Genomic DNA, 21,546 nt, shown 5'->3' with positions numbered 1-21,546 from the left:
AGATTGTTGATAGATCTTCCACCAATCTTGACCCACATTTCTCCTCATAAAGCCCAGCCTCCCGTTTAGTCTGTTCTGCATACAGGTTGAAAAGGTATGGATGGAGATAGGATGCATCCCTGGCGTATGCCCTTCCTAATTTTGACCCATGCAGTGTTCCCTTGCTCTGTTCTGATGAATGCCTCCTGGTCCAAGTATACGTTTCGCATTAGAACGATCAAGTGTTCTGGGATTCCCAACTTCATGGAACCCAACAACATCAGAGGCAAGGATATTGGACCAGTGGTGTAACGCCTTATATACTGTGCCTACAGGGCTCCACATAGATCAATGTAGATATGGACATTTACTATTCTAAGAAATAATTTTTAAAAAATATGAGTTTTTAAATGCTTACTACCTATAGGTTCCATGCAGTTAATTATTATTCATAGCAACTCAGTGAACAATAGATCGGAATTCTGCCTTATCCTCACCATCATCACCATCTCTGCTATGCTCAAATCCTTTGTTACAGGTTCTGTATCAATCTGCCTTCTTGAGGGTCTTCCTCTCTTTCTCTTATTCTCAACCTTTTCCAGTACGATGTCTTTTTCCCAAGGACTAGCCCCACCTGATGACATGGCCAAAGTATGTGTGTGAGATGAGGTTTCACCATTCTCCTCTCTAAGGAGTATCCTTGTCGCACATCCTCTAAGGGAGAACTCTAGTTACACTTCCTCCAAGAAATATTTGCTTGTTCTTTTGACAGTCTGTGGAATATTCAATACTTTTCACTAACCCCAGATTCAAAGGCTTTGACTTTATTGGCATTCCATATTTACTGTCCAACTTTCAAATGCATAGGAAGCAACTGAAAAATATCATGATGTGAATCAGGTGCACTTTAGTCTTTAAACTGACAATATTGTTCTTGAGTACTTTGGAGAGGTCTTGGACAGTAGCTTTTTCCAATGCAACATCTCTTTTGCTTCCCCCCCTTTACTGCTGCTATTAATGTGGGTATTGATGGTGGATATAAATAAAATATTGACAACTTCAATATTTTCTTCATCTATTAGGATTGCTCTTTTTTTCTATAATTATATTTTATTAATTTTCATAAACATTTACAGACATTTTTGGGCTTCCACTCATTCATTGTTGCACTATTCTCTCTACCCTCCTCCCAGTTTGTTCTTGTCCAAATGCCACAGTGCTTGTCAAAGCCAGTTCTGATTAATCTTCTTTGTCAGTGTATCCTTTGCCATTCCCTATCACTCCTCCCTGAGAGAGACTTCACCCTGAGTCATAAGGAAAAGGGGACGGCGTATTCTCTTAGCTACTTCCTGCTGAAAAGGGACGCTGTGGGTTTCAGGGTGAAGATCTTCTCTCACTACTCTAAAGGGCCCCTTTGGCAGTAGGAAACACATAGACTATTATGGAGATTGATTTTGGAATTAGGATTGCTCTTGGGCCAGTGGTGAGTAGTTTTGTTTTCTTGATGTCAAGAAGTAATCTACATTGAAGGTTGTAGTGTTTGATCCTCTACACTAACTGCTTCAAGTCTTACTTTCTGCAACCAAGGTTATGTCATCTGCATAACATATGGACTATACATATGGACTCTGTCCCTATAACTGTTCAAATTCACTACAAGCTCCACGAGAGAAAGATGGGCAATTTCTTCCCAGGTGATTTTTACTTAAAATTTTTGAAACTCTCTGGAGGGCCAGCGATGAGTTGGTTCTGATTGTATGGCAATAACTTTGACTGTATACATAGCAACTGAAAGTATGGTCTCTGCCTTTGAGCTGTGGTACTAGACAATAGTGTTGAATATACCATGGACTGCCAGGAGAACAAACAAGTTCATCCTAGAGAGGGTGGAACCAGGCTGCTCCTTGGAGGCAAGGATTCTGAAGCTTTGTCTGACATACTTTGGACATGTTGCAAGGAGGGACTAGTCCTTGACGAGGGACATCATGTTTGGAAGGGTGGAAGGACAGAGAAAAAAGGAAGACCAATGACGAGATGGATTGATTCAGTGACTGGGGTAATGAGGGTAGGTATGTCAGAGACAGTAAAGTTGGCACAGAATAGAGCAGGTTGAAGGACTATTGTACATAGAGTCGTAATGAATTGCAAGGAACTTGACAACACATAACAATGACAGCAATGTAATGTCATATAAAGACATTTTATTCTTTAATGAATCAAACTAGGTACTCTGTAAACTATGCACCATATCCTGCCTCGTTCCAATTATGAGCTTAGGATTTTATGGAAAAAAAAATTTAAAATGGTATGTGCTTACAAAGCTTTTGAACTATACATAATTATGTTTGTACTAACTTAACTAAGAAATAGGCAATATTTCTTTCATGTTGGTAGATGCCTTCAAGACAGTTTTCATTCTGTATATAAGAGGTGAACAATGCTCAGTCCTGGCCATCCTCACAATCATTATTATGCTTGAGTCTGATGTGGTTGTGCTTTGTCAATCTACCTCATTGTAGATCTTCTGCTTTTTGAGTGACCTTCTACTTTTCCACTAAATTAAATGAAAACACTCTGTAAGATTATAAAGTGCTATGAGACTAGACTCTTACCATCAGTTAGTTTACAATAGATCCAGCACCTTCTGAGAATAATATATCCTGGTGAAGGCAAACCTTTAACTTTGACTAAAGCACAGGCAAGATGGAATAGCTGACACCGATTTACTTTATGTGAAAATAAAGCTTTTTTTTTTTTTTTAGAAACCTTCATTTGTTTGGATTCTTTCCAAGACTCCATCGCTGAATATGTACTCCTATTTATTTATTCATTTATTATTTTAAAAGAGGATTCAAAAGAAGTTGCCAGAACCCAGAAACTTTATGGTATGATTATTTAAAATGGTTTGTCTAGCCCATTGGCTGGGGGGGACTATGTTAAGGATGTGAATGAGGTAAATAACACCTTTTGGGATGTTGTTTGGTGCCACTGAATATTACTTAAAGCGGCCCCATGAACAAAAGATTTGAATTCTGTTTCATCCTGTGCCATTCTCATACTTCTTGACACACAAGAGCCCACTGCAGCAGTCACTGTGTCAATTCATCATGTCGAGGGTTCACCAAAATCATTCGCCACTCTTCCCAGCATCATATTCCTCTCCAAGGAACAGCCTCTCCTAGCAACATGCCTGAAGTATGTGAGGCAAAGTTTCATTATTCTAGCCTCCAAACACTTCGGCTGCAGCCTCTCCAAGACATTTTCTTTTGTTCTCTTGGTTGTTCATGGGATGTTCAGTGCTCTTCTCCAACACCACAGCTCAAAGGAGGCAACTGTTTTTCTATTACCTTTATTCATTACCCAGCTCCCAGATGCATAGCAAGTGAATAGAAAGACCATGGCCTAAATCAGATGCATCTTAGTTCTCAAACAGACATCATTACTCCTCAATAATTTGAAGAGGCCCCTAACTGCAGATTTTCCCAGTGCAATGTGTCTCCTTATTTCCTGACTGCTGGCACCAAGGGTTTTAAATGTGGATCCAAGCAAGATGAAGCTGTTGACAGTTTCAGTATCCTCTCTATTCATCATGATGCTGCCTATCAGTTCAGTGGAAAGAATCTTTGTTTTCTTGACACTAAGATACAATCCATACCGAAAGCTGCATTCTCTGATCTTCTGCAACAAGTGTTGAAGTCCTCCTAACTTCAGCAACCAAGGTTTTGTGACCTGCATAATGTAGGTTATTGATGAGTGTCCTTACAATTCTGATGCCACACTCTTCTTTCATAGAGTCCCGCTTCTCGAAAAATTTGCTCAGCATACAGATTGAATAGGTATGGAGAAAAAACACAACCTTGACACACTCCCTTCTCAATTTTAAACCAAGCAGTGTTCTACCAATCTGTTCGCACAACAGCCTCCTGGTCCAGGTGTAGGTTCCGCATGAGCACAGGAACATGCAAATAAGGTGTGTAGACTACTAATGGTGTAATTAAATCTTATCATCTTATGAGGCTTAAATGTAACAGGTTGAAGATGGGAATTTCACTCTTAGCAGGAAAGAAGAGTCGAGAGGGTCTAATTCAGAGTCAAAGATATGAAAATTGATGGAGATTGAGACACCAAGCAACAGTAAGAGTGGAGAACAAAAGACTTGAGACAGAGCTGCCCCATGGAGCCAGAGCCAGAAGCCATTGTCCAAGCTTGCTACTGAACTTGGCAGTTCAGGGACCTCATGACTGGCAGGAATAAAAGAGCTATGTAACACTGGCTTAGAGCCAAGGGGCTGTAGGTCAATGGGCTTATGAGTTTGCCTGAGAAGCTGTTCTGACTTAAGAATTGTATCCTGTTTCAAACTTGAATTGTAATATGCTAATTTCTGCAATAATCCCCATAATCATGAGTATTGCCTGTGAGTTCTATGTGGCTATTGGAACAGATTAGCAGACCCAGAAGCAGAGCAGTGAGAGCCCAGGATAGGACAAGTGATGTTTTAAATAGTAGAAGTATGTTTGTGGAGTGTGATGGCATGTCTGATCTCACAGGGAAAAGTTCTCGACCATGAATTTTGTGGTTGGGGACTGTTCCTCCTTGTGCAGTTAGCAAAGGTCAGATACCACTGCCCCTGTACAGGTTGCACTCTTTCTACAAACTTTTAAGATGACCCTAATAAAGAGAATTTAAAATATAAATTATGGAGAGATAATATAACATAAAGAAAACTGCTGTTGTTGTTAGGTGCTGTCATGTTGAGTACAACTCCTAGTGACCCTATGAACAAGAGATCTGAACCCTGACCTATCCTGCGCCATCCTCAACATTTCTGACATGTTAGCCCATTGCTGCAGTTGCTGTGTTGAGGGTCTTCCTCTCTTTCGCCAACCCTCCACCTTTCCAAGTATGATGTCTCTCTCCAAGGAACAGCCTCTCCTAGCAACATGCCCAAAGTATGGAAGATGAAGTTTTATTCTTATTGCCCCCAAGGAGGACTCTGGCTGCACCTTCTTCAAGATACATCTCCTTGTTCTTTTGGCAGTCCATGGGACATTCAGTATTCTTCTCAAACTTCACAGTTCAAAGGCATCATGTCTTTTCCTGTCAACTTTATTCATGAGTTCAGTTCTCAGATGCATAGCAAATGATTGAATATACTATGGATTGAATCAGGTGCACTTTAGTCCTCACTTCAAACAAGAAACTTGAGGGAGCTCTGGTGGCCTGTTGTTGTTAGGTGCCATTGATCAAGTATGACTCACAGTGACTCTATGGACAATGGAGCTGATCACTGTCCTATCACATGTCGTCTTCACAATCTCTGACACATTTGAATTCACTACCACAGTCACCATGTCACCTCACCTAGTTGAGGCTCTACACAGTAAAAACGAGGAGATTTTAGGTCAAAGAATAGTAGGGTAATAACATGGAGAAAACCAGATAGGGCCATGGATGTAAAGTTGGAGACTAAAGACTATCACTGGAGCACTAAGTGGGATAAAACACAATCTAATTAGATTTCAGCAAGAATTAGCTGACCATTAGGATGGAGGATCAGGGAGCTGACCCTCCAGCAGGATATTAGAGACTGTAAATCACTAGGCAGGAAGACTAGTCATTCTTAGTCATTGTCCAGCTCTCTGATGCATAGCAAGTAATTGTAAAGACCATGGCCTGGATTAGGTGGACCTTAGTCTCCAAAATGACATCATTGCTTTTAGTACTCTGGAGAGGTCTTTGACGGCCGATTTTTCCCCAATGCAATTCGTCTTTTGATTTTTCTGACTGCTGGTGTTAAGTGTGTTGATTGTGGAGCCAAGCAAGCTGTGATTGTTAACAACCTCAATCTCTTCTCCATCTATCATGGTGCTGCAAATTGGTCCAGTGGTGAGAATCCTTGTCTTCTTGATGTTGAGCTTCAATCCATATTGAAGACTACAGTCCCTGACCTTCTGCAGCAAGTGCTTCAGGTCTCCTTTAGTTTCAGCAAGCAAATTTGTGTCATCTGCATAACTCAGGTTGTTGATGAGTCTTCTTCCAATCTTGATGCCACATTCCTCCTCATAAAGTCCTGCTAGCCAAATGATCTTTTCTGTATACAGATAGAAAAGACATGGAAACAGGATGCATCCCTGACACACTCCTTTCCTGATTTTGAACCATGCACTGTTTCCCTGCTTTATTCCAAGACTTGTACCTGGTCCAAGTATAGATTTCACATAAGAACAATCAAGTGTTCTGGGATTCCCATTCTCCTCAAGGTTAGCCACAATTTGTTGTGATCCACACAGTCAAATGCCTTTGCATAGTCAATGAAACACAAATAGACATTCCTCTGGTACTCTTTGCTCTCAGCCAAGATCCATCTGGCATTGGCAATAATGTCTCTAGAGCCCTGACCTCTTCTAAACCTAGCTTGTATTTCTGATAGTTCTCTGTCAAGGTACTGTTATAGTCATTTCTGGATAATTTCCAGCAGTATTTTGTGAGTGTGTGATATTACTGACATTGTTCGATAATTTCCACTGTCAGGGCACTTTTTTGTTTGTTTGTTTTTGAGTGGGAATAAATAGGGATCTCTTCCAGTCTGTTGGCCAAGTAGTTGTCCTCCAGATTTCTTGGCACAAGTTGGTAAGGACATGCAGGCCAGCATCTATTGTTGTTATTCCATCTATTTCTGCGGTCTTATTTTTTGCCAAGTCCTTCAGAGCAGTCTAAACTTCCTCCTTCATCACCATTGCCTCTTGATCATATGTTGTTTAAGTTCTTCTACATGTTCATACCATTGACATTGATCATATTCCTTGAGTTGTACAACCATTCTCACTTCCTTTTTATATTTTTTAAATTTAAATTGATTGGTTTACAAAGTTTGAAGACATTGTTTTTCACATTGGATCTTTTCTATTTCCTTCACCCCCACACCCCCATCTCATGTGCTTTGTTCCTCTTCCATTAAATGAAATCACTGTTGTCTTAAAAACAAACAAACAAAACCAACAAAATAAGCAAAAGAACAACATACAAGACAGCCAATGAAATCCTTACATATCACAAGACTCTAACTCCTGGAGCATCATGTAGATGATGCAGGACCAGGCAGCACTTCATGTTTTGTGCATGGGAGCCCATGAGTTGGAGGCTGACTCAATAGCAGCTTACAATCATTAGACTGCAATGGAAGACCACTTCTTCAAGCACCTGCAAATTAACAGGTACCACGAAGCTTCTTCTCTCATACTTTGGACATGTTGCTAGGAGAGGCTATTCTTTGAAGAGGGACATCGTGGTCAGAAAGGCAGAAGGTCAATGTAAAAGAAGAAGGTCCGCAATGAGATGGATTGCCACAGTCACGGCAGCAATGGACTCAAGTGTGTCAGAGATGATGAGGATGGTGCAGAATAGGACAGGCTTCAGGTTTGTTGTTCATAAGGTTGCTGTGAGTCAGTCATACTCAACTCAAGGCCACCTAAAAACAACAACTGGAAGACTTCAATTATCCATTTACAGTTGTTTTTTCAACAATACAAAGCTCCTCTGTCAAGCAGCTGCTGTCTGAAAAAAGAGAATACTATTCCTGGGCTAGGCCCATATTCTGAACAGGTCAAATTTTGTGTCCTCCTGCCTCTCTCTATGCAGCTCCTGAGTCTAACATTGCCTCCTGTTTTTGGCCCAGTGAATGCCCTTTGGATATGATTTCACATAGTGTTGCTCTATCTTTGACCTTAAGCTTGCTTTTCCAACAAGATTTGTTGATTTTTTCCCCCCTAACCTTCCTTTAAATAAATACACTTCCTGCTGGTCCAAAATAAACCAGTTCTAAGAAGTGACGGCAGTCTTCCAGGCTCCTGATCCCACACTCACTGTGCGAGAATAGCAGAGAGATACACTGAAAACAGAAGTCATGGATGTTAACCCTTATCAAGTATTTAATTCAGCCTCTGTTTCACTAACTTATATAATTCTTATCTCAGGAACAAGTCCTACCTAAGTCAACTCTCACCCCTGGATGTAAATTTAAGAGCACTGAATATCTCATGAACTGCTAAAAGAACAAACAGATCTTGGAAAACGTGCAGCCAGAGTGGAGATCAGGATTGTGAAGCTTCATCCCACATACATGTTAGATATGTTGCTAGGAGAGGTTACTCCTTGGAAAGGGACATCATGCTTGGAAGGGTAGAGAGTCAACAAAGAAGTTGAAGACCTCCAATGAGATGGATTGACATGGTGACTGCAGTGGTGGGCTCAAGTGTATCAGAGATGGTGAGGATGGCACAGGATGGGACAGGGTTCAGTTCTGTTGTTCACGGGGTAGCAGGTATTTGACTAGATGGCAACGAACAACAACAATAATGGAAAAATAGAGGGTCAGGGAAATCAAGGAGTGACTCAAACAATGGGTTCAAACATGTCTGAGTTTATGAGGATGGCACAGGGTAGGTCAAGGTTCGGCTCTGTTGCTTATAAGGTAGCTACAGTCACACTCAACTAGACACATAACAACAGAGAAAAGAATCCAGAAAGCTTAAAGGAGCCCTATATGAGTCTATAATTACATATACTAGTAAATGAGGACTTGCTCATCAAACCATATAACTCATAAGACATCTATCTTCTTACTATAAATTGTTAGGAATTTATGGTTATTCCAGAAAAATTCAATGGAAGCAGATATTGAGAATGCTTCGTGGAGTGGTGTTATTTTAATAAATCCTAATTTTTTTATTTTAGGAAATATGAGTTAATTCTATGTAATAAAATAATAATTTATAGGGGTAGAGAATGAAAGAATGCACTTATAACATATTAGCAACAATTGTGAGGATAACAGAATTGAGTCTGTTCAGTTCTTTGTGCACAAGGTTGCAATGACTTGGAACTGACTCAACCAGCACATAACAAACCCAGTGACAGCTACCTTTTGTGCAACTTAATTATATATTTCAAAATGGTATCCATAATCATTTGAAATAACATATGACAGGAATCAGAATCAGCATTTTGGCCAGAAAGCAACAAATCTGCAACAACCTTCTGACATCTAGTGGTGACTAGGGAATCTTACAGTATTTAAAATCAAGACTGCTCCATAGAGGTGAAGCTGGGGAGACTGCCTCAAATACTCTGGATTTGTTATCCAGGAGGGGCTGTCTCTGGTGAGCTGGTGAACATGGTTGGTAAAATAGATGGCCGAGAGGGAAAAAAAGAATTTCAATGTGATAGACTGGCAGTGGCTATAACACAGCGAGGGAGTGAAGATGGCTCAGGACTAAGTTTTGTTCTGTTATACACAGGGTTGCTATGAGTCAGAACTCATTCAGAAGCACCAAACAACTACCACCTTCACAATAAAGTAAGGGAAGGACACTAACACTATCAGCAAGATTAGATAATGTCTTTATCTTATTGCAGCTGAATTGGAATCAACTCTCAGTTGACCCTCTAGTGGCTTTTTTTGTTGTTATTGTTGTTAAGTGCCTGGAGTTGTAGGTGACTCACAGGGAACTTATAAACAAAAGTCCTCAACACTTACTTGCATGTATGACTTTCATCCTTTCCCCAGATTCATAGGGTTTCCTGAGGCAAGCTATTTACAGAAGTGGATACCACTCCTGCTTCCAAGCTTGTTTTAATCGGGGAGCACCACCAAACACTGTTCACCATGGGTAACCGTTATCACATTTGACACATCAGTGTCACAGTGTTCAGCATCACAGCGACCACAAGGTACCTCTGTATGGCAAGTAGATGCACCAGAGCTATACAACCTAGAAGACTGGGTTTTTAGAAACTATAAATCACTTGGGATTTGGAGTCAAACTGTCTGCCTTTGTGTTTTAAGTGTTAGACCACTAGAGTGTGTTAGTTATTTTTAAAAGTATAAAAATTATATGGCTCCTCATTTATAAGACATTCCTTTGAAAGAAAATGTAAATATACGTGAGTGTGAGAGTGTGAGAGTGTGTGTGTGTGTGTGTGTGTGTGTGTGTGTGTGTGTGTTCACATGTAAGCCTATGTAATTTTTAGGTAAAAAAAAGTTTGTTTAAAGGCCTTGAAATAAGTAGTGACCTAAACACGTTCTTTCTAACAAGAGTTTTCCCATGTCAGGTGCTAAATACTTAAATCTACAATTTAAAAAAACCCAAAAGATAGTAAAGCATGAAAAAAAAATCTACTTCTGGAAAAATTAACTCTCCAATTATCCTTACATCCTCTTACCTGACAGAATGCCTGTTGTAAATACCAAGGCCACAAAAAACACTTGTTAAATAAAATTTTAAAAAATTAAATAAAACTTATTGACCTAATTTGCAAAGATGATTCCAACTCATGCAGACCCCATGTGCACAAAAGTACAACAGCTTCATTAGTTTTCAAGGCTACGATCTTTCAGAAGGAGATTGCCAGTCCTGCTTTCTAAAGTGTCTCTGAGTGGATTCCAATTGCCTTTCTGCAAGCCACGGTGGACTTCCTTACCCAGGGGCCCTAACCAGGGACTGCTTTTTAAAATTAGGTATCAGATCCTCCCTTGCCAATCAAGATTCTAGTTCAGTAGATCAAGGGTATCAGCAAGACATGCATCTTGAAAGGACCTCACTACTGATTTTATCTTTCATATTCTGTTAGTATTATGTTCCCTTGAGTTGGTACCAACTCACAGCTAGCCCTCCAGTGGGTAAACACTCTTAATTAAGAATGAAACAGTAACAAGAGATGGAAGCGCCCCAACTGCCAGTTAATGAATGGATAGAGAAACTATGATACATTCATACAACAAAGTATTGTACAACACTAAAAAACAATGAAGAATTCATGAAACACTATACAACATGGATGAGTCTGGAGGTCATTATACTTAATGAAAGCAATCAGTCACAAAACGAAAAATACTGTGTAAGATCACTATAATAAAAATAGGAGAGTAATAGGATAGGAGGTGGTGGTGAGGAGAACAGGAAAAGAATGGATAGATAAGGAAAACTGCATTGGAACAGGTGAAAGGAAGCTCAGACTGAAATGAATGGACAATCAGATACCATGTGTATTACAATTAACAATCTGGAACAAGACATGCATTACAGATTAAAATGGGGCCAGGGAAAAGAAAGGAACATCTGAATGAATGAAAAAAAAATAATTTCTTTATAAGTTTTCACTCAAATCACAATTTAAAGAAAAATAGTTATTCAGGTCTGAGCAATTTACAGCCTCTACAACCCAATGGAGTGTCAAGTATGTGCCAGTTCTCACTAGATGACAACGAGTGAAATTTTGGATGTAGGTTATTAAAGAATTTAGTTTGTATTACCTAAATACATCCTATTATAAACTATAACCACAGTGTATGAAGAAAACCAATCCTGATTGAAAACTTGCTAATATCCTAAAAAACTGATGTGAATTTTTTTCCTATATAAAGCAGTCAATAACATGATCACAATGACAAATGCACATTCCTTTGACCCCGTCAATCCACTTCTAGAAAGTTAACCTACTTATCCCCTGACATACGCTTGAAATGACACAGTGGAGGTAATCAGTGAATCACTGTGTGTAAATAGAAAAAAAAGACTGGGAATAATTCAATGCCTCTCAATATGTAACAAATAAAAAAAAATAGATATACAAATACAGAAACAGTGCACAGAAGGATATCTTAAAAGAAAAATGACTAAAGCTCTTGATATGATATTGAAGCAATTTTCAAAACAATACTATTAAGCAATTTTTTTAAAAATTAAGATTCAGATGAGAGTCCAGGATAGATAATGTCTGTATTAAAAGGGGAAAAACATATAAATATAAACGTGTCGCTGAAACTGAGGAGGACCTCATGCACTTACTGCAGAGGGTCAAGGACTGCAGCCTTCAGTATGGACTGAGGCTCAATGTCAAGAAGACAAAGATTCTCACCACTGGATCAATTGGTAGCATCAGGATGGATGGCAAAGAGATTGAGATTGTTCACAGCTTCAGTTTGCCTGGCTCCACAGTCAACACTCTTGGCACCAGCAGCCAGGAAATCAAAAAACGTATTGCGATGGGAAAGTCTGCTGTTAAGGACCTCTCTAAAGTACTGAAGAGCAACGGTGTCTCTTTGGAGACGAGGGTGCGCCTGATACAGGCCATGGTCTTTGCAATCACTTGTTATGCATCAGAGAGCTGGTCAATGACTAGGGAGGACAGAAGGAGAATTGACGCCTTTGAGCTGTGGTGCTGGAGAAGAGTATTGAATGTACCATGGACTGCCAAGTAAACAAACAGATTCATCCTAGAGAGGGTTAAACCAGGCTACTCCTTGGAGGCAAAGATTCTGGGGCTTCGTCTGACATACTTTGGACATGTTGCAAGGAGAGACAGGTCTTTGGAGAGGGATATCATGCTGGGTAGAGTGGAGGGACAGCGCAGGAGGGGAAGACCCTCTATGAGGTGGATTGATTCAGTGACTGGGGTAATCGGGATGGGTGTGTCAGAGGCAATGTGATTGGCACAGGATAGAGCAGGGTTTAGGGCTGTTGTACATAGCATCACTATGAGTCACAAACGACTCGACGGCACATAACAACAACAACAACAATACTTGTCTTAAATACCTTAGTAAGAAATAATAGGAAGTAACATACTGTTGTTAAGTATCAACTCTGAACCCACTCATAGTTGACCCTCCAGTTTTTTAGAAGCTATAAACCACATAGGAGGAGACTGTCCATTTTCTCCCTCAGAGAAGCTGGTGGATAAGAGAGCTCTGGTAGCCTCGTGTGTAAGGAGTTATGATGCTAAACCAAAGGCTTCAGTATTCACCTAGAACTAAAAGTAGGTATGATTTCAGGGGAAAGGGTAAAATGGGGGCAAGATTTTTTTCACTGAGAGGAAGAGAATTTTCAGTGTATGTTCTCAAGTACTATGAGTGTCATAAATGTATTAGCTATTTGAAAAATACATAGAATTAAAAATTAAAACATCAAGTAGTTTTACATGATGAAATAAGCTCAAGAAACTATTATTCAAGTATTATTGGATAAAGGTCAGAATGATAATTACAAAGATCAAAATATTATTTTAAGTGGTCATATTTTTACATCCAAATGAATAGTGAGTGAACAAAGCCATCTGACACATTAAGTACCCAGAAATGCAATCTTATCTAAATCAGTGAGGTGAAACCTTATTCAAGATTCAGTATGTAAATGAGTCTCATGAAAGCTTTAACTTAATAACATCTTGTCAAGATCTCATAGATCATCATCTTGCCTTACAGGGTATAATATCTTTTGTGTTTAACTCTTTAAAGGACTTGAACTAATCTAGTTCTTCTCTAGAAATCCGGCCCTTCTGCAGTTTACCTTCCTCAGAAAATAAGAAGAGAATGCTTACAAGGTGAGATCATAATCGGGTTCCTCAGTTTTCAGAGCCAAACATCATTTAGCCATCTACATATTTAGTAATCAGAACATGTAAAATCAAATCATTGTTATCAAAGTCATTTGTAGATTTGCAATGATCACATAGGACTGAGTGGATCTAGAAAACAAGGTTTCCAATGCTGTAATCTTTACTGAGGAAAGATCTTTCTTTCTACACATCTCTCTTCTACAGAGTATTTGATGGGTGTAAACCACAGACCTTTTAGTTAGCTGCTGAGCACTTTAACCACTGTACCACCTAGATTCTTTACTAGAACATATGGTGCAGTTTGTAGGTGCTACTGACTGACTTTGACTCATAGTAACTCTGTGAATGATAGATTGGAACCTTGCCTCATCCTGCACTATCTGCGCCATGCTTAAGTCCCCTCTCTTAGTCACAGAGTCAACTCATTTCAAGCATGTAAGGATCTTCCTCTGTCACTCCTCCTTTCCCAGGGTGGTCTGGTGTCCTAGTGGTGAGAAGCATAGCTGCAATCCCAAAGGATGTATCTCAAATCCTTCATCTACTCTGTGGGAGAAGGCTGGGCAATCTCCTCCTGTGTAATTTACTGTCTCTGAAAACCCGCTGCAGGGTCAGCTATGACGTGGTTTCAACTCCACAGCACACAGCAACACCACCTCACCTTTCCCAGAATGATATCTTTTTCCAAGGACTGGCCCCTCCTGACAGAATGTCCCAAGTAGAGACAAAGTTTCACCATCGTTGACTGTAAGGACAACTCTGGAAGATTTATTTGTTTGACTAGAATGTATAGACTCTCTTTTTTCAGTTAACAACAAAAATACTTGGCCTTCTAAGGTCGAAGTACCTGTTAAATTCAGGATTGACCTCAGCTAAAACAAATGCTCCCAAAATGTCATATTACTTTTCAAATTATTGACTACCAATTGGAATTAACCTAGAGATTTCACTATTATTAGAAAAAAAAATATGTACTTTAGCACTTAAAACCATGAATTATTCCAAACTACAAACCTATATGATTATTGTGATCAAATTAGTTAATCAAATTGTTGTTGTTATGTGCTGTCAAGTTGTCTAAGACTCATAGTGACCCCCTAGGAATAGATCTGAACCATGCCTTATCCATAATGCCATCTTCATTAACTTTGATACACTCAAATTAGTACCATCAAAACAATGGCATATAGCATTAATGCTCTCAATGATTGCCTGGGGTTTTTTTTGGTTGTTATATTTTTTTAAGGTAAGATATATTACACACTACTAGTCTGCCATTTTAACTAAAGTGCTTTAAAGAATATGCCAGTCTTGCATATTGACATAATTGCTGTTCTTGTTGTTAGGTGCCATCAAGTCAGAACCAACTCACAGCTGACACTGCAGGGTTTTTTTGTGCTTTTCTTGCCTACTAGTTTATTTACAAAATTTGAATACAAATTCAAACAAATTCTTTCCATTTCCCTCACCCCCCCCCCATCAAATTGACAATCCGATGACTAATCTCCCCCTCCTCCTGCATATCCACATTCCTCTGCTTCCAGCCTCTCCAGGGGGTTTTGAGAACTTATAAATTGCATGGGAGGAGACTACACATCTTTCTCCCACAGACCAGCTGGGGGATTTGAACCATTTGCCTTTTGGTTAGCAGCACAACTCCTTATCACTAGGCCACTAGAGTTCAATTACTTCATTATGAAGTAATTAATTATTACCTCATCTCCCAAATATCCCTTATTTATTTTGTTTTTTTTACATGTGAGAAACTGAAAAAAAAAAAGCAAATGATTGAAATATGCCTTAACCTACCGTGCTGTGTCAAGTACTCCACTATGTGCCACACTACAGCCGGAACACCATTCTCAGTGAGGCCCTGCTGATGAAGGTCTTCGAGGCTGATGCCAAATAACTTTGTGTAAGTGGAATCTCTCAGCTCATTCAGTGGCACCGTCACTATCTTTTTCATATCTTCTTTCAGTCGAACTGCTGCTTTGCTTTGCTTAAAAGTACGTAAGAACAAAGAGCAGTCAGTCATATTTACCACAGGAGGTTGCATGGTTAAAACATAAACACTTGACTTAAAATTCAAGTGTTTGGAGACATATAGTAATGGTCTCCACTTATTTTTACTTCAAAATCCCTAACACATTTCCCAATGATGGGTAAAAGGGTTGAACACTAATGAGAACCTCAAAGCCACAACTTAGCTGTAGCTAAGAGATAGAGCAAACACACTGACGTATCTAAGATATATTACTACAGTAACCAAGGGGTGTGATCCACAGTACCTGGTTAACAGAGGAAAAAAACAAAAGAAGGAAACATTAACATCTCATGAAGATCCTGAAATAATGACTTTTTGAAAATGAAATGTTACTTATATATTACCTTCTGGTAACTCTTATATGGTATTTTTTAAAGTATAAATATAATCAATATTTTATTTTTATTATTTGATTAAATATATTAAATATTAATTTTTTACACATTAAATCTATTGAAAAAGGCCATATTTCCAAAATGTCATTTCAAGCACCCATGGTATGAAGGTATGAAGTTATATACATATATTTAAAGTGCAATTTATACAATATATGTTTTATATGTGTATCTTAAAATGCAGTTTACATTCAATATGTTATCACTAGAAATATCTATATGTTTCTCAAATTAAAAATTTGTTCCTCAAGAAGATATTATAAAGGATAAATGTCAACATTTCATTATATTTCAATATAATGAAAGAACTTTTTAAAGCACTTAAACATGTATGTATAAATCTAAACATCCAAAAGAAATATAGCAATGAGTTTTTACTCATTGCTCTTGAGTTGCAGCCAACTTATAGCTGATTCTACATTTGATTTCTGAGGCTGTAAATTACATGGGAGGAGACTGCCCATCTTTCTTCCTCTCTCTTTCCATCTGACAGTGGATTCACACTGGCAGGCAGGTGTAGTCTTTGGTTTGGTAGGGTAACTCCTTACAAACTAGGCTACCAGAGTTCCCGACACAATTTTATTTGAGAAGAGAAGCAGTGAGATAGGGCAAATATTTATTTGCTTTTCAAGTGTGAACATGGCAATTGATATTTACAAACATGTCAATACTGTTAAGATAAGTTCATTTGTCTATTACAATATCCTGAAGTAGAACTGTCTCTGTTTCTTATTAATTTTTTTTTAAGTTAAAGGATTTAGTAGCAGAACTTTTTTCTTTGCATTGAATAGCATACCAATCTCCTTCAACAGGAATGTAGGAAATGTCAGTGTACCAGCTATATTTGGTGAGAATGCAGAACAGTTATGTCTAAATTAAATTCATAAATAGGTGTTGAGAATTATTAGTGCTTTCCTTAGGCATTTTCATGTTTTATTTGGAGTCATGTCTACATTTGAGTTTTAAACGTTAAATTAACATTCTCTTTGCTCTTTATCCTGCTGTTTAATGAGAACTGTAGGAAGTATGTATTATATTAACAGACAATGTCAGTAAGTGATTTTGGTCTTATGACTCATAAACTTTTCAAATAATAGATGTGCAATTAATATTGAAATGACTGTAAATTAAACTACCTGTTTACTCCAAACAGAACCTTATTATTTAACATATTTACATGTAATCATTAAAAGATGGGAAGATAAGATCACTGTGGTTATTTGTAATCTAATTCAGGTTAACACTTTAAAAAGTAAATACTGTTTTGAAAAGCAAAGAACTACCATATATATTTTCATAACAACTAAAGAAGAACTGATTATTGTTTTGACTGTCTAATTTAGGCTAAGACTTTTTGAACAGTAAATATTATTTAAAAGAAAATAATAAAACATAACAGGTATAGTTTCTGAGATATCCCAAGTAATCTTCCAGTGACCATATATGCATATTGTAAGGTTAATCTCATCTAACCAGGTAGGTGACTAAGTTAGGTAACAAAAATGAAAAATTACTTTTGTAATTTATTATCAAAATACTGAGAAGCATAAGAATTTGGAGCAAATATAAAATATAATTCTAACAAGGAATTTAAAATATTCAATAGTCCCTTCCAAAACCACTGTCACTGAATCAAGCTGAATTATAGCAACCCTCCACTGGGTTTCTGACGTTGTACATCTTTATTGATATTCGTGCTGTTGCTGAAGATTATCCAAAAATAGTTAAAGGAGTACATTGACAGAGAATTGCGGGAAGTTCAAGATGGGTTTAGAAGAGGACCTGGCACCAGAGATATCATTGCTATGTTAGAAAGATCCTGGCTGAAAGCCTGAAGGATGTCAGAAGAATATCTATTTATGTCTTATTGACTATGCAAAGGCATTTGACTGTGTGGATTATGATAAACGATGGCTAACATTAAGAAGAATAAGAATCCCAGAACACTTAAATTTTGCTTGTGCCAAAACTATACCTACACCAAGAAGCTGTTGTTTGAACGGAGTAAAGGAATAATACTTTATTATTTAAAATCAGAAAAAGGGTATGGCAGGGCTGTACCCTTTCTTTATATTTATTCAATCTGTATGCTGAGCAAATAACTAAAAAAAAACCTGGACCCTATGAAGAAGAATGTGGCATCAGGAATGGAGGAAGACTCATCAACAACTTTGGTCACTGAAAAGTGAGGAGGACTTGAAATACTAGACTTAAGAAAGACTACAGTCTTCAAAATGCATTGCATCTCAACAACAAAAAGACAAAAATACAAATAGGCCAAGAGGCAATACCCTGACTGATAAAGAGGAGATTGAAATTATCAATTATTTCATTCTGCTTGGATCCACAATCAACACCACTGGTACCAGCAGTCAGGAGATCAGGAGACATATTCCATTGGGCCAGTCTGCTATCAGGGACTTTTCAAATTTTTTTTTCAAAATTACTGAGGAGTAATCACGTCAATATGAAGACAAAGGCCCACCTGATTCAGGTCATTGTCTTTATAATCACTCACGAATTAAGAGCTGGACAATGAATAAGGATGGCAGAAGAAGAACTGATGTCTTTGAGTTCTGATGTTGAAGAAGAGTTCTGAATATCCCATGGTCCACTGCCAAAAATCCAAATAGATATATCTTAGAAAAAGTGTAGCCAGGGTGCCCTTTTGGAGACAAGGCTAGCTAGACTCTGTCTTATATATATTGGACATGTGACTTAGAGAGGTTATTCCTTGGAAGGATCATGCTTGGAAAGGTAGAGGGTCAGTGAAAGAAGAAGACCCTCAAAAAGATGGACTGATACAGTGACTGCAGCAATGGGTTAAGCATGTCAGAAATTATGAAGACAGCACAGCTCTGTTTTTCATAGAGTCGTTACAAGTCATATTCAACTTGACACCCAACAACAATAATGTATAATTATATAACCACCTTTTTACAAACTTAGATTAACAGAATTTTAGCTTTCCTTCAAACATGCATCGTCCCTTTTTGGCTTGATAAAAAAAACAAAACACAACTCCAGTCGTTAAGTATCCTGAGGATAGTTTTACTGCTTTATAAAGTCTAGTTTAAGTATAAATTCTCAGACATCACCTGAGTTTGAAGATTGGACTATATGGTATGCTTATATTGAAGCAATGCAGGATCCTATGAAAAAAAAAAAAAAAGCTAGTCATGAGCCCTGGGGATTTTACTGTTAGGGGTCATTTAAGGTTTAAACTATCATCTTATAAATTAGGAATCCAGAATCCAAAATGTTGTGGTTAACTCAATGAGAAAAGGGCAGGAGTTCAGTTCTTTATATATTTTTTTTACCTAGATTAATATTTTAATTTAGTGCTGGGGACCTTGTTTATATATAAATGCAAAAACCAATCTCACTGCCACCCTAACATCTCAACACCTCATCAACTTTTTGGTTAGAAGCCTATGCTTACCCACCCCAGGGCCTCAAAAGAGATTCATCCCAGGAGGATATTGACTTAACACCTAAAACTCAATTAGTACAACACTTCATATCAACAGAATAAAAGACAAAATCAGCGCAGTCATCTCCATATTAAAATGCCCAGAAAAGTGGACTGGCATTCCAACAGCAATTCATAATAAAATTACATACAAACTACAAATTGAAAGATATATTTTTCCATCTAATAAACAGTATCTAGAAAACCTTGTGGTATAGTCTATAGCGAAATGAACTGCTAACTCACCAGCAGCTCTCAGAGAAAAAGATAGGAGTTTAATCCAATTATAATTTACAGCCTTGGGAACCAGAGAGGGGTCTCATTAGGAATTGGAATCACTTCAATAGCAGTGAGAAATGAGAAATCATTATACTTAATAGTGCAAGACTGAATGTTTCCCCACTAGCATCAAGAACAAAGCAAGGACTCAGTATTTTATTTCAGTTTTTATATAAATTTATGTTGCTGTTGTAGTCATTAGGTGCTATCGAGTATGACTCATTGTCACTCTAAGAACAATATATCTGAATGAACCTTGTTTTACCCTGTGTCATTTTTATTGTCCCTAACATGCTTAAGTCCATTGCAATCACCCTATCAATCCACCTCATTGGGGATCTGCCCCTCTTTTGTGGGCTGTCCACCTTTCCAAGCATAATGTCCCTTTCCAAGGAAAGCATCTTCTTTTTCTAAAAAACTTTTTTTAAAAATTTATTTATTGTGCGTGTACCGTCAAATCAGATCTGACTGGTACAGAAGGGAAATTATCCCTCCTTCTCCAGCAGAGCATCTGGTGGATTTGAACCATGTACCTCTGGGATTGCAGTACAGCTTCTTGCCACTAGACCACCAGAGCTCCCTGAAAGCATCTTCTAACAACATGCCCACGCTATATGAGATAAATCTTTGCCTCTAAGAAGCACCCTGATTTCTTCACTTTCTCTAAGATCTATCTATTCTGCAAAGTCAGTAAAATAAGTCAAGAGAAAGGATATACAGTGTACAGAAGAGAAAGGAAAAGTAAACTATTTATTGCAGATGACATGATCCTACACATAAAAAAAGGTTAATAAATACAATGACCAATCCAAAAGTGAAATTAAGAAAACAATTTTGTTCACAACTGCTGTATAGTAGATTACTTAATGGTAGCCAGTCTTTCATTGTATTATATACTACCTATGCAACAAATTGTGTCTAACTCTGAGAAAAATGGCAATCTTAGAAAACTTGATTATGCTTATGTGAAACCTGTACTTGGGCCAATGGGCAGTCATCAGAACAGAGTAAGGAAATACTACAGGGTTCAAAATCAGAAAAGGTGTATGCCAAGGATGCATCCTTCCTTCATACCTTTTCAATTGATATGCGGAACATATCATTCAGGAGACTGGGCTGTATGAGGAGAAATGTGGCATCAGGATTGGAGAAAGACTCATCAACCAACTGCACTAAGCAGATGACACAACCTTGCCTGTCAAAACTGAGGAGGACTTGAAGTATTTGTTGCAGAAGGTCTATGACTGCAGGCTTCAATACGGATTGAAGCTTAACATCAAGAAAACAAAGATTCTTATCACTGGGCCAATAGGTAGCACCATGATAGATGGTGAAGAGAATGAGACTGTTAACAGCTTCAGCTTGCATTTCTCTACAATCAGTACTTGGTACCAGCAGCCAGAAAATTAAAGAGACTAATTACATTGGGAAAATTTGCTGCCAGGGACATCTCCAGAGTACTGAAGGACAATGATGTCAGACAATAAGGTGTGTCTGACCCAGGTCATGGTCTTTGCAATTACCTGCTAAGTGTCAGAGAGCTGGACAATGACTAAGGATTATAGGCAAAGAATCGATGCCCTTGAGCTATAGTGCTGAAGTAGAGTGTTGAATATACCATGGACTGCTAAGAAAACAAACTGGTCCATCCTGGAGAGGGTGAAACCAGGCTGTTTCTTGAAAGCAAGGATTTTGAAGCTCCATACTTTGCGCATGTTGCAAGAAGGCACCAGTCCTTGGAGAGGGACGTCATGCTTGAGAGGGTGGAGGGACAGTGGAAGAGAGAAAGACCCTGAATGAGATGGACTGATTTGGGGTCTGGGGTAATGGGGGTAGGTGTGCCAGAGGCAGTAAGGTTGGCACAGGGTAGAGCAGAGTTCAGAACTGTTGTATATAGGGTCACTATTAGTCGGAGTTGACCCGATGGCATATAACAACAACGACAACAATAACATGCATTTTAGAGCTCAGTAATGAATAAGAAT

General features: G+C 38.3%; 1 protein-coding gene across 1 annotated transcript in view; it reads right to left on the bottom strand.

The window, feature by feature from the left end:
• Positions 1-15,406, bottom strand: part of LOC102858892 (protein FAM13A-like) — a 16,513-nt gene extending 1,107 nt beyond the window's left edge. Inside the window, exon 1 of the mRNA XM_006902681.1 lies at positions 15,181-15,406. Coding sequence (XP_006902743.1) covers positions 15,181-15,406 — 226 coding nt within the window. The remainder of the gene's footprint in view (positions 1-15,180) is intronic.
• Positions 15,407-21,546: the final 6,140 nt, after the last annotated feature.

The sequence above is a fragment of the Elephantulus edwardii genome, unplaced genomic scaffold, assembly GCF_000299155.1.
Source record: "Elephantulus edwardii isolate Elephantulus edwardi_28Jun2011 unplaced genomic scaffold, EleEdw1.0 scaffold00439, whole genome shotgun sequence".
Taxonomy (NCBI): Eukaryota; Metazoa; Chordata; class Mammalia; order Macroscelidea; family Macroscelididae; genus Elephantulus; species Elephantulus edwardii.
This window is presented reverse-complemented; position numbering and strand designations above follow the sequence as displayed.